Below are 14,030 nucleotides of genomic sequence, written 5' to 3'. Positions count from 1 at the left end.
GGGTTTGAATCTGAAGCATAAAAAAAAAAATAATAATAATTTCGACATATTTTTAATCAGAAGCTGCCGTGAGAGAAAGAGGCAGAGATGTGTCCAAACTTCATTCGCTGGCAAACTTTACAGTATCAAAATGTTGTGACTTGGGAGCGCTGGCCGATGGCCTAGCGGTTGTGTTGCGCACCGCATTAGCAAAGGTTCTAGTCCTCGATGCACGGGCCGCGGGTTTGAATCCGTGCACATCGTCATCTGAAGCCCACAGGCATCACAAGCTCCTCAGCAAACTGCACGGCCTCTGATTACACTGTCAAAACAGATCAACTGCTCATACTGTGGATAGGATATACTTTATTCTCATCAGAGGGATGTTTGTCTTGGACTCTGTCCAGCGGTGACAAGAGAATTACAAAATACAATAATAGAGATTATAACATGAAGCACTTCCACATAAACACCTTCCTGCAGCAGTGACATGTTGACATTTCAAATGAAGATGGACGTCTGCACAAATAGAATATTAAAGTATAAATGATATTATTTTTTACATTAAAAAGCTTATTTTCACTTTTTTTAAAGGTGTATTTTTTAGAGGCGGGACAGTGGGGAGTGAGATGCGGAGAAAAAGCCACAAGTCGGATTCAAACCCGGGCCGCTTCCTTGTCTGACGTTTTTGACAGAGTGTGTACTGCTGTTTATTTTTTGCCAAAAAGAACTCAACAGAAATGACGTAAAAATGACTTATTAAAAAAAGAAAAGACAATAAAACCTGATTTGCAACAGGAAGCATGAACGTGATCTAGGACTCGAACACATAAAGACAATCACACTCAAAGAGGAAGCAGACAGTAAGCAGCAGTGCAGCTGTCAATCATGAGTTTCTAAAACAATACAGGAGGGTTCATTATTCAGCCTTTATGCTACACAACGTTAGCGCACCCTGACTGCAGCACTCTTCTTCTGTTGTTCTGTGTTTGAAAAGTTTGTGAAAAGTGAAAGAAACGGTGTCCTTGTTTGGTCAGGACGAGGGCGGTCCTGTACCTCAATAATACATTCCATGACTGCACTTTACTGCTATGTGTGTTCTTTGGCGTCCGTCGCTGTCGCAGGCCCCGAGCTGCTAACTTGTTATTACAGAGCTGCCACCAAAGGTCACACGAGGTGCCACTGAAACGACTGACACGACTTCACACAGAGACCGAGCGTACGCACACTCGCTCGTCTGACTCCGGTTTATAAAAAAGGACAGATTTAATGCAGAGGAAATGTTTCAGGAGCATGTTAGTATATTTACTGATTCTTATTTCTTCTTGTTTTTACTCATGGCTCATTTCTACTTTGCTTGTACTTACCATGATTTAGTGACTGGTGGTAAAATCTTATTTTTAATGTGTTTTTATTTGTCTCATTTTACTGATGGCTGACTTTAAATGTGTTTTATTTTTTTACAAGGAGCTTTTTCACTTCAGTAATGTGCACTGTTGTCACTTCGCCATGTTTCGTCCTGTGTCTGTCGTTTCTGTGTAAAAGGAGGCCGACTCACTTACTGTAAACCAAATCTACATACGGGTAACAATAAAGCTTCCCCCCCTCAACATTTAAATGCAATGTATTAGAGTTTATAAAAGGGACTGTATTGTCTTTCTGCTTTCACACTTCCTATAAATGTCCAAATGAGCAATCACAGTTTGTTGCTACAAACTTTTCAGATTTCATTTTAAATTTGCGGTGGTTCCTTTTACATATTCCATCAGATCCATTTTTTTTGCCCTACCTGCTGTGTCTGATTCTGTCTTATTGACACCTTCTCTCTCTGCACAAACAACAAAAAGTAAAAACAATACATGACACTAAAGCTTAAAGATGTTCCTATAATATCAGGGATATAAAAAAAAAAAAACACAGTTAAAGAGCCAGAAAGGACTTTGAATTTATCACTGAGGGGTGAAAATGTGCAAACAGGCAGAAGCAGAGGATATCTTTATTTACTAAAAATACTGAAATGTATAAGTCTTACTGCGTTGAATAATTATATAATAAATAAATGTTTAGCTGTGGATGTCATGCAGCTCACATTAACAATGTTTGTGCTGAGAGAAGTAAGTGTAGAAAAAAGTAAAGTAAGATGCTGTATTATAATTAAAAACTGTTTTTATTACTACAAACACTGTTGAATTCTTCTGTATATTTGTATCTTATTTATTAATGTGTTTTGGCTGCTTGTATCATCTCTCCGCTGCAGAAGCTGCAGACTCCTCTCCGCTGTTTGATGCCATGTCTCACTGCAGCACTGCCGGCCGAGCCTGCTGCTACAGACCGGCTCCAGACTGAGACCGAGACCGGGTCCAGACTGAGACCGAGACCAACTCAAATCATTCAACTTATAATACTGTATTAAAAAAAAAAACTCGTTTAAATCTGCCCTCACTCTGTCATTCATAAAGTTGGGTAGACGCATGGGTAAATTACGCATGCCTGTAGAACCAAAAAAAATGTTTGTTTTTTTCTCCTTCTGCTTCTCTGATACTGAAAGTAAAGATTTTAAAATTATGCGTAAATTTAAGCGATGATTTTAGTGTGGAAGTATTTGTCAAAAATACCTACTTGCACCAAGGAAACAGTCCGTTAACCTTCTGAAACAGCTTGTTGAAGACGGACCATCTTCCATTTCGGACTGTGAGCGCAGGAGGAGAGAGGAGCCCCGGAGAAAAGTGCGCCTCTGCAGCTGCAACTTGGAGCGTCTGATCCAAATCCAAAACTATTCCAGTCCGCGTTGAGGTGATGGTGTCCTCAGCGCTTCAGGCTGTGCACGGTTTAGGAAGGGCAAGAAGAGCAGAGAGTGCTGCCCCCCCTCCCACCCCACCCTCCACCAGCGCTATGACCCAGCACCGCTGGCCGAGGTGTAGCTACAGTCGGCCCGCCTCCTCGGCGTGGTGGCTCCGTTGTGGATGTGCAGCAGCGGACTGGAGGAGCGGAGACGACGACGCATCGACACGGAGAAGAGGGGAGTGAGCACACACACACGGCGCGCGCTGGCGCACACACAATCACGGGGAGAGAGAGGAATAGACACGAGAGCGCCAGTGTCAAGTCAATCAAATATATCCAACAATATTTCCTTCAAAATAAAACCCCACAGGCTTATTGGTTCATGTGTTCAGGAATATGAATGGGGTTATTTCCCTATCCGAATTTAAACGACCGAACACATTTTCAAGATATTCTTTAACCAAACCACGCCCCCTTATCTGTTCACATATGTCTCAATGGCATGGTTGATGTGCTCTATGAGATATTGGTGATTTTAAAACTCAAAAAGCTAAGGCTGATAACTCACCTCCTTTAAATTTTAATGTTTATTAACACATCCAGTTATTAGTTAAACTCAACAAAAACGTATTTTATTTTGAAGGACAAGCCGCCCAGTTTCCGGTGTTTTGTGCGCATTTGACGCGTCTGGAGAGCGCACCGTCGACGCTGCTAAGCTGCTGTTCCTGTTCCTGCTTTTGGCTGCGTAAAAAGGGGGGCAGAGCCACATGCCCTGCGCCCTCCGGAGACAAGCTGCTGTTTCCTGAAGCTCAGTGGTCAAGAAGGAGACGAGCGCAGCCTCCGGATCCACAGCGAGGCTGGACCGAGTCCACTGAGCGCGCATCATCACGGAAGGATGAAATGCAGCTTCTCATCTCAAGGGGGTCCAAACACAAAAACAAACAGCCTTATTTAACAGACATATTCTACAGTTACAGACAGCTAGAGAACAAGACCAGAGAGAGAGTACAGAAGAATATAAAGCACACATATAGTGAAGCAGTGGTCTGTTCTATGTGGACTCCTTCAAACAAAGACAGGTTTGTTGTGTTTTAGGGGCTTGGGGTACAGTAGGACTGAACAGTGTTAAGGAGCATAATGAAGGATGGGTAATATTGAGAGATTATTTTTCCTTTTTGAAATGAACAGAAAGATACAGTGGACCTAAACGTGTGAGAGAGGGACAGTATAAACATCGATCATACTGAGCTCGAATTCTTTTACAAGACCTTCTTTCATCTGAAGAAAATAACATGTCTTTTTTTTTTTTTGGCTCACTGTTGATATTTCAGCTCCTGACTTTAAATATCTGCAGAGGCTCGCGCCCACTGTATTCAATTGATTTATTTCACCAGGCTAACTCAGTTGTGCATTTACATAAATTATAATTGTAAATATTGCCTTGGATTGGCAAGAAGAGATAAATCAATGTGATCCGTTTCTTTCAGCAAAGCCCTAACTCTGCAGATTAAGGGCTGCACACATGCAGTGCAACTCAAATCTCTCCGGACATGCTCACTGGAGTTATAACCTTATCATAATAAAAAGCTAATCTCATTGTGAAAATGACACAAATAATCATCTTCGTATTTGAGTAAAAAATATGAACATTTGCAGTGACTGGAGGAGAAACAATAGAGGCTGAAAATCACTTCCACAAACTCAGATGTTACGTGTCGATGTGAAACCACAGAACTACTCGAACACTGGACTATTTTAGTTTCATATAGTGCAAGTCACAGGACTTCCACTTTCTGTTCGAGCCGTCTCTGACGTCTGTATGGGAACACATAGTTCCTGTTAACGGCTCAGTTCTTGCCTTAAAGCTGTCCGAGCAGCTCACCGCTCGTGTTTTACAAAAATCAGAGAGTCTTTATTTATTTACAGTGCAAAACAATCCCAACATGTTCTTACATTTGTGTCAAAGACGAGGAAAACTAGACGTAATCTGCAGCATGCTTTGAGTTCAGGTTGTGAATGTTGAACATGTTTGTTTTTATCTGAGTGGCGATCCCACATCGAGGGCCTAATGAAGTGAGCTTCCTATCTCTGCCACCTTTGTAGATGTGTGCTGCTGTTATCAGCGCCCACAGTGCACCTAAACAGCTCCGAGTCGGCAACATGATACAGCATGAAGCGTGCCAGGCTTCCTCACAGCCGCAGTACTACATACTGATCATATCGTGAGAGAGAGAGAGAGAGAGAGAGGTGTGGGAGCTGTAGCCGCCCGTTACGTCAGCATCAATCTCTGGCATTCCTGTTCAGCAGCTGGTCCATCCAGAGGTCACCTATAACATGACAGATTCTCCCTGACTCACTGAGAAGAGCCCGTTAATGAGGAAACTACCTGCATCATGCAGGAACACGTCAGCTGCAGACTTCTGATCACATGGGCATCTCACCACCTGATTTTTTTATCTGTTGCCGAGGAATATGAGACGTTGAATGGCGGCGATTCCAAAAGAATTTTTTTTGCATTAAGGTGAAATTGAACAACTGGAATGAAAGACATTGCATGTCTTTTATTAAAGGATGGACACACAAGCTTTTTAAGGCCATTTTGATCCCAAACATTCAGATAAGAAAAGGATTCCCAACATTTATTACATTTACTTGGAATTATAAATCCACATGAGGAAAATAAAGTTAGTCTGACATTTGTCAGCAGAAGTGAGTTTATGAGGCCGTCAGCTCCTTCAAGCCTCACCTCTGTGCTTCCTCCCCACGCTCCAAGCAGCTTATAAGCACGGAAATCTGGACAGAAAACAAACGCTTTAAAAATGTTCCCTGCACAGTTCACCACTGCGAGCGTTACGGGCTTATGTGAGACGGTTGAGGATGAAGAAGTTCTCGGGGAAACGTGGAAGATCAAAAGGGATGCAGCGACTCCGTCTGTGACCCGCCGGTGAACCCTCCTGATCCGCTGAGCTCAGAAGCTCAGAAGCGACCGTTGTTATGTTTGAATAATTATTACATAACAGGAAGTAACTTGACCTGTCAAACTGATATTTCCACTGTGTTTAGATTTAACCCACTTGGTATGAAATAAACCCAAACAGCAGCATGAAGCGGTTGGATCCACACTGACGGCTGTATTTTTAGCTCCAGCTCACAATTAAAAATGCGTTTCTTTTAGCTGTATATGAGACACATACAAGCTGGAGACGGCGCAGGCAGATCTTCTCCCTGTCAGATGTCTCATGTACTATTTTAATCACACAAAGCGAGCAGTGTTTTATTAGAGATACTCTGCTGGTTGCCGGGAAGCTGCCTGTCATCTCTGGTTGGCAACAACAGAACTGCTTTCTAACCTTTGATTCAGACTTTTAAGGATCTCTTTATCAATAAGGATTTTCATGAAATGTGGGTGCAGGTAGTCGCCGAGTTTAGCCACTTACAGGGGCTAAAGTTCTGATTTCTGACTCCATCCACTTTCCTGTCGCTACAGTAAACATTAAAAAAAGCCTTTTAACACTTTCTCTTCATCCCTTTTTCAGAGCACATGAGTTTATTATCTCTGTCAGGACCTAAAGACATGTTCAACCAAAATCTTAAAAAGTGAAATCTGGAGAAAATGACTTAACTCTGCCTCTAACATGCAGGTAGTCTTTCACTGAGCTTCAAACAGAATTGACAGCGTTCTGCAGAGCTGCAGGAGTAATTATTATATCTTTAGATTTGCTTACTTTCTGAGGGAGAGCGACATGTTTAAAGTGCCTCCTCATCCCACCCTGACAAAACCATGTGGAATTATAAAATACGAGTGTTAGAAAAAAACATACAAGGGGATAAATGGATGAAAGGCCTGCATTATAAGAGTAACATGTAAGATCAGTATTTATATAATGACCTGAAGGGCAATAAATAAACATTAAAGCTTCTTTTGTTCTCTATGCATTTTAAATCACTTATGCACCATTTATTCCGAGGCTATCTGAACGCTAGCTCGAGCTTCATCTAATCTAAAGGATGTGAAGGCGTGGCCATCGTCGCTTACTGCAGGGAACAGATCACATGCAGCAGACAGGTCACCAGATCGGATGTTTGCGGCGAAATCTGTGACACAGTGTCTTTTTTTATTTGTTTGGAGAAGTTGCAATAAATGAACAAGACCCAGGAAGAAAACCTCCAAGTGTCCACCAGGGCCGTCTCCTCTCCGCCTTAATCTGAATCAATTTGGACAGGCAGCACGCTCCCCTTTCTCTGGCAACATTACCCTGCCACCAAATCCCAGATCCATCTGCGAACGGCTAGCATGCGTGTTACGGAGACATTTAGGTGATGATGAAAGAAGAAGAAATCTCCTCTGTCTTAGTATGAGATGTGCGTGTGTGGTTGATGCACGTGGCTCCTATAGCTGTAGGTGAAGGAGCAGCTTTGCTTCACCTACGTCTGCTGCTGGAGGATCAACAGCTGAGTGAGGAGTGAAGCGATCAGCAGCCATGCTAACTGTTCCTCCCTCTCGGCTGTTTTTCAGCAAACATCCTCCTGATGACTACGGCCTCTGTCTCGACACATGAGAGCTGCACATCTTCAGACGTGTGTGTGTGTGTGTGCTTGTTCACACAAAACCTTTACCCTCCCCTACCACCCCCACATCACAGACCTCATCCACTTAAGCACATTTCTGATTCAAGGCACTGTACAAGCTTTCTGCATGCTGCACACACACACACACACACATATACAAAGACGCCCCAGATATAAGTCAAACATTTACAGATCACATGCGTGCACACACAAACATGAACACACACACATCACATGCAGCAGACACACACCACAGAGACTTCCAGTCCCCTCCCCCCCAACTGAATAGTCTGTTCTGACAATCCACAGGACAGCCGGAGCATTGACGTCAGAGGCAGGCCCATGAAAATACAGGGTCCCTGGGGGCTGAGGGAGTTATGCACATCTTCACAGCTTGGCTCGCAACTAGTTCAACAACCAATGAGCATATTACTGCCACTGTTTTCTCTTTATTCGTCTGAAAATGCAACAATAAAAAAAAATCAAATAAAAACAAGTTGTGCGTTTGCTCTGGAGCCCGGCGTGCACACATTTGCATGCGACTGCAATGCGGCTCGTCTGAAGACGTGACGTCGACGAGCGTCATCACACCGTGAGCCATTAGGACGAATGTGGAGAAAGGTGCATAATTCAGGTTAATGGGAACACAAATCACGGCACATCATTACCTGCCCTCTGTCGTCTTAATAACTGCCATATTGAATAAGTGCTGTCAGGCTGTCAGGCGTCGACGCACCCAGAGGAAAGGTCTGTTGCTGGCTCAAACGTCGTCACGGTCCCAGGAGGAAGAGATGACATCTTTGTTTATCTGAACATATCTTTTGTGTGTGTGTGTGTGTGTGTGTGTGTGTTTTATGTTCGTCCTCTCAGAAATCAAAGAAATCTTGTTCTTCTTTTTAAATTGTGTTTGACGGTCGCTCTTTGTTAGCCTGAGACCAAACACAGTGTACACTGTGCTTGTCTTAAATAAATGTGTGCACATGAAGGAAGTGTCCTGTGATCACATGTGTGTGTGTGTGTGTGCGTGTTTGTGTGTGTGTGTTACTGTATAACTTAAGTCACAAGTGAAACAACAGGCGATGGATTATGTTCATAATTTCTGCATTGCAAACACAGAATTAATTCATAAACTGGCTTTTTAATTTAATACATTTGATTTAAATAAACGTTGAGGTGACGTCATCGTGTGTTTGACGCCTTTTACCAAACCTGGACGTCGAGCACCAATCTGACACTAACATCTTTATTTAACATTATCGTGTCTTTGTTGTGTGTGATCTTGTGTTGTGATAAGCCCTGCCGCCTAACGGAAAAATCCAGTTATTTGAATTGAATTAAATAAAAACCAGCACTACATGAACCAGGACGATGCAAAAGTCCCAAAAAATCCTTCTGAAGCAGAATAATGTAAAACTGAACGTGCTCAAAGTGCTGAACGTTATCGACGACGTCTGGGGCCTTCAGCGCCCCACATGTTCTGGATCCAGCTCTAACGTCTTTCTTGAACACGGTGACAGGAAATCAATTATCCAACAAAAACAAGCGGGCAGCATAATGAGGATTGTCACATCAGTGAAAACACAGTTTACACATGTTGAGCAAGTCCCGTGTGTTTCTTTAGAGCAGCCCGACTTGTCAACAGGAAACAGGACGATGTGGTGAAGCTTTCCTTTTAAGGACTCGCTGACGGGAAGATCACATTCAGAGAACCTGAGGAGGACGAAGGCCCCAACGTTCACGCCTGATCTTATTTGAAACCTGGTTGTGTTGCTTTATGTGAATCTCACAGCAATCCTCATGCTCCTCTTTTAGAGGACTCTGCAGATCCAAACTTATCCAGTAGGACGAGTCCTTCTACTTGAAGGTGTGTTTCTTTTTGGAGGATACTTTGAAACGTGATTGGCCGGTCTCACAGACGAGAGAGGGGGGGGAACTATTTTCAAATCTTAAAAACTCTGAGCACACATAAAGACAGTTTGTTTCTCCCTCGCTAACATGAAGAAGTAAGAGAACGAAATATGCCATCTGATGAGGCCTGGGGCCAAAATCTTCTGATCCTTCGAACAAAGTCAAGGGCCACAAACAATCCACTCAAGGGCCACAAATGGCCCCCGGGCCGCACTGTGGACACCCCTGGTTTAACCCGTCTTATCGTCCGGTTGCGTTGGCTGAAGAATTACCCCGATCACTGCCAGGTGGACTTCAGGGTGTCTGTGGTCCGGTTTGATACCCTGTTAGTAATACAGGAAGCATTAAAAAGGTAGAACGCTAATTTACTGGAAGCAACTTGAAGGGCAGCACACACGCATCGGAGTCAGTGGTCAAACATGATCGACACAACATGATTTCTTTTTCAACTTTATCGACAAAAAAAAAAAAAAAAAGATTTTAACTGTAAAATTCAGCTGGCTTTAAAGCCCATCTGACACACTGAGAGTGTTTGTTTCTGCCCTGACACACTCACGAGTCTTTACAGTTTGGTAATTATAACTTTCTCAAACACTGACGTATTCTGTTTGAAACCCCGTGGATCCAGTCTAAATGGATCCTATGCAAAGCTGCGAGTTAGAGTCATGTGATAGGGAATGTTGCTTGAGACGCCTGTGAGAAGTTTTCTGACCCTTTGGACCCCAAACACGGCCATTGTTCAGTCATCAAGGCGAACACACGCCGCTTGTTCAACACGTGGTGTCTTCGCCTCTGGCACCAAATGTTCTGATGGAGAACAGATGTGCAGCTGTGGCGCTACGCTCGTTCACTTAAACTGGTTTTTAAAGACGATGTGATGTTTGATCTGTGACCCCCGCGCACACTTGTGATTACAACGTTTTAATCCGTGTTAAATTATTCCGGACAACGATGACAAGTGAGTGACAAGTGGCGAGATGATCAGGCGGAGTTCAGGAGAGCAAAGACGAAAACACAACAGCTGCTGTGAACGTCTAAATCACCTTAAATATATTCATCATATATTCATGACTCCACGTTAAACCAACAGCAACAAACGTTTTTATCCATATTTTTATTTATCACTGTGTACCTTGCACTGGTGTCGTGCAAGACCAAACTAACCGAGACCAGAGCGCTCCGAGGCAAGACCGAGACCTTTAGATCGAGGCTGAGACAAGACCATAAATATCTCGAAGAACTCATCGTCTTGTGTTTAGCAGGCGTATCATTCACTTAGACTGTAACATAACCAAGAGATAAAACATGAAATGATGAACTAAACTTATGTGCTCTTCATCTCAGAGGGAGATTTAACGTCTTAAATCCTCCAAGTCTGAGACCGAGTACAGAAGCTTTTGATTCCAAGACGAGACGTCCCAAAAACACTGATTTCAAAATACAGCATCACACGCAGGTTCTGCTCACAGTTCTGGACGTGCATGAATTCATAACAAAATATTAATTCACTCATTTTTATGGTTGTTTAAAAAAAACCAGACAAAACGTTACAAATCTCAAATCGAAGAGTTGATCTATTTTGAGGTCAAAGCAAACGGCAGCACATCTGGAAGCACCTGAAGAAGGTCACTCCAGAGTGATGCACCTTCTCTGACTGAAGCTTTTGTTCACTTGGAGCTCGGTGAGAATTCACCTGAACTCAAAGCATCGCACACACACACACACACACACACACACACACACTCAGAGAGAGAGCTCAAAATGGTTTCCTCGACCGCTCCGCTGCTCTCCTTAAGTATCAATCTGTATCAGCCACACGCCGACATCTCTCCACTAATGCATGTCCACAGGTCCTGTTTGTGCATGTGTGTGTGTGAGAAGCATGTTTCTCAATAACAGAGTGTAAACCAGAATTTCTCTCAGGGGCTGAGAAAAGTATTTAAAAAAGTCAGAAAAAAAAATAGACCTAAACTTTCTGGGATTTGTCATCTGTTGCGATTTGTGTTTCCACATAACAGGAAAAAATACAACTGCTCGTTCACTACATGGCTAAACTGCAGCTTGTGGTTCTGAGAAAGGAGTAAAATGATTAAAGTCCAAAAAGGGAATCATTTGTAACTCTGGTCGAGACAAAAAAAACAGATGTGAAGTTAAAGTAGTGCAGAGATCTTCACTCAGAGATTCAGTTTGTTTAAAGCCCTGTGCAAGTTGGTGGTTTCTTAAGAGCATATTTCACTGTATAGTTCAACAGTTTTAAAGCAGCAGCAGCAGCAGTGCGCCACACGCTGACAGATTTAATGTGAGCATCTCACACCTTCAGCGCTCTCTGTGGCTAACTGTGACTCCAGCCTCACCACAGGGGATTCATATGGATCATATGTTGAGGAATAAATAAGGTAAACGTTGATAAGGCTTGTGTCTCTTCGTGCAGGAGAGAGAGAGAGAGAGAGAGAGAGAGAGAGAGAGAGAGAGAGAGAGAGAGAGAGAACGGAGCGAGCGAGTTCAGGTGGTGCAGATATGTGACGTGGAGCTGTGTGCAGCGCTGCAGTGGAGGGAACTGCAGAACATGAATCAAAAAAAAAAGAGAAGAAAATTTAAATGGATGAAAAAAAAGCGTGATGAAAGAAGTGTGCAGAGGGAGGGAGGGATGAAGGGAGGTAGGGAGAGGAGGGAGGGAGGGAGGGAGGGGGGGAGGTGGGTGTATTTGCGTCAGAGCTGGAGCCCAATGAAGTCAGAGATGGGGCAGGAACGAGCAGGAGACGCTGTTACTGCCACTCACAGCATCCGCCTGGCCCTCATGTCCTCTACGTCACAGAGCTGGCACGAATTATGTCTGTCTGAACGTTTGTCTCTCACACACACACACACACACACACACACACACACACACACACATAATTTATGTGCATTACACACATACCGCACCGTTCAATGACATATAAACGAGCAGCAGTCGTGTATCAAATTCCCTTTACGATGAAACTCCACTCAGATCTTTTCTTATTTCTGCACAGCGACATTTTTCTTGACATGATTTCTTTGACACATTTAACACACTTCAGTCTTCACCTTATGTAACATCAAGCTGTTCGACATCAAGCCAACGTCTATGACTTCAAACGAGCGCAGCACGGAGCCGAATAACCACAAAGGAACAAAAATGACTTTAATGCATCAGAGAAAAACAAAAACACGTTTCATCCGTGTGATGTTGAAATGTGTTCAAGGAGTTTCTGCAAATTCAAGATGGTGCTGAACGCATGAAGGGATTTATTTCTTCAATGCAGAAATACCACATTGCTTTTTTTTGACAGGGACACATGATATTTAAACTCACACACACACACGCACGCACACACACACACACACACACACACACTCATCCCTCACACTTAAATCCTGGTTATTCAGCGGACAGTGTTTCCGTTGGCACCACTTCTGACCTAGATTATCACATCCGTTTTTCTAGGGGATGACTATGAGGATGATGATGATGATGATGATGATGATGATGATGATGATGATGATGATCAGCATGTGGTCCGAGGTCTGTGCAGAGGAACAGAAAGCGAAGCAAACAGTGCTCGTTCCTCTATGCTGACGTCACTCTGCCGTGTAAAACGCTTCACCGGGCAATCTTGTAAAAAAAAAAAAAAAAAAAAAAAAAAAAAAAGAGCAGGAAAAACAGGAAGTCAAATGTGTCTCTTTAAATGAAAGCAACCAAATGTTGAACACACATGTTGTTGTTGTCAACTTAAACGGAAACGTGTCGATTGTTTCATCTATGAAACATCAACATCAAATACATTTTACAGTTTATAATATCTCTCTGTATATATATATATATATTTCTGAAGATCATTATAGTTTGCTGTCCGCCACAGATCAGCTGCTTAAATGAGCTTTTGCTCTAAAACATGATTTTGTTTTTCATGCTCCTGACGCTGTTACAGCAGCGAGAGCAGCAGCTGCAGCTCTGCCGACAGGAGTTGCATCCTATAGGTGATGACGCAAGCAAAGGAGACATGAGCCATGACCTCATCAGCCCGCCATCAAACCACCTCTCTGCTCTCTACCTCCCTCTCACACACACACACACACACACACACACACACACACACACTGGTCTCACAGAGCGAACACACCCTTCCTCGTTGCCGTTGGTTGCAAACACTCTGCCTGTGGAACACATGTGCGAGCTGACATGCTAACAGCAGCAGAAGCCTTTTCAACATACTGATCATTACTTACAGCTGAGTGATGTCACACAGCCTGTGTGTGTGTGTGTGTGTGTGTGTGTGTGTGTGTGTGTGTCTATGACGGTGTGCACGCTGTGAGCTGCTGTCCACTCTTTGTGCAGATGTTACACAACAAGAGAACGAACCAAAAACACAAAAACACAAGCAAGAGATTTTTAAAAAAGGAAGATGAAGATTTGTGTTTGAATTGACTTTTACAACATCAGTACAACTGTGCAATAGAAGTGTAAAGATCACTTTACACACACACACACACACACACACACACACACACATCATTTCATATTTAGGTAACAAGCACAAGGTTTCATAAAAAGCCTCGTGTATTTTTATTCAGCTGTTTAAAACAGGGATGTTAGAGTTAGACGGCCGTATCCTCAGAGGAAGAATTTGCTCATTCGCAGCAGCCAGCACGTTCTGCACGAGGTTAACTGACGACTTGTATCTGGTGTTATTTCATGTTTTTAATTTCACCTTCTCGAAGTAAATGCAAACAGGAGGCTGAAGAGGACGACCCCATTGTATCGTCTG

General features: G+C 43.2%; 1 protein-coding gene and 1 long non-coding RNA gene across 5 annotated transcripts in view; one reads left to right on the top strand and one right to left on the bottom strand.

The window, feature by feature from the left end:
• LOC306836407 overlaps positions 1-14,030 on the top strand; it is a 124,030-nt gene that overhangs the window by 41,566 nt on the left and 68,434 nt on the right. The gene's annotated exons all lie outside the window — the stretch shown is intronic.
• pde10a (phosphodiesterase 10A) overlaps positions 1-14,030 on the bottom strand; it is a 63,553-nt gene that overhangs the window by 44,286 nt on the left and 5,237 nt on the right. For 2 of the 4 annotated variants that reach the window (XM_079363458.1, XM_079363459.1), the window contains exon 1: positions 2,599-3,702. The exons of the other annotated variants lie outside the window; for them this stretch is intronic. In XM_079363458.1, the coding sequence (XP_079219584.1) occupies positions 2,599-2,662 (64 nt within the window). In that variant the 5' untranslated portion in view covers positions 2,663-3,702. Of the gene's footprint in view, positions 1-2,598; positions 3,703-14,030 lie in introns of those variants that run through there. 4 annotated transcript variants of the gene reach the window in all.

The sequence above is a fragment of the Symphodus melops genome, assembly GCF_947650265.1.
Source record: "Symphodus melops genome assembly, chromosome: 15".
NCBI classification, from domain to species: Eukaryota; Metazoa; Chordata; class Actinopteri; order Labriformes; family Labridae; genus Symphodus; species Symphodus melops.
Note: the sequence above shows the minus strand (reverse complement) of the source record. Positions and strands in the feature narration are given on the sequence as shown.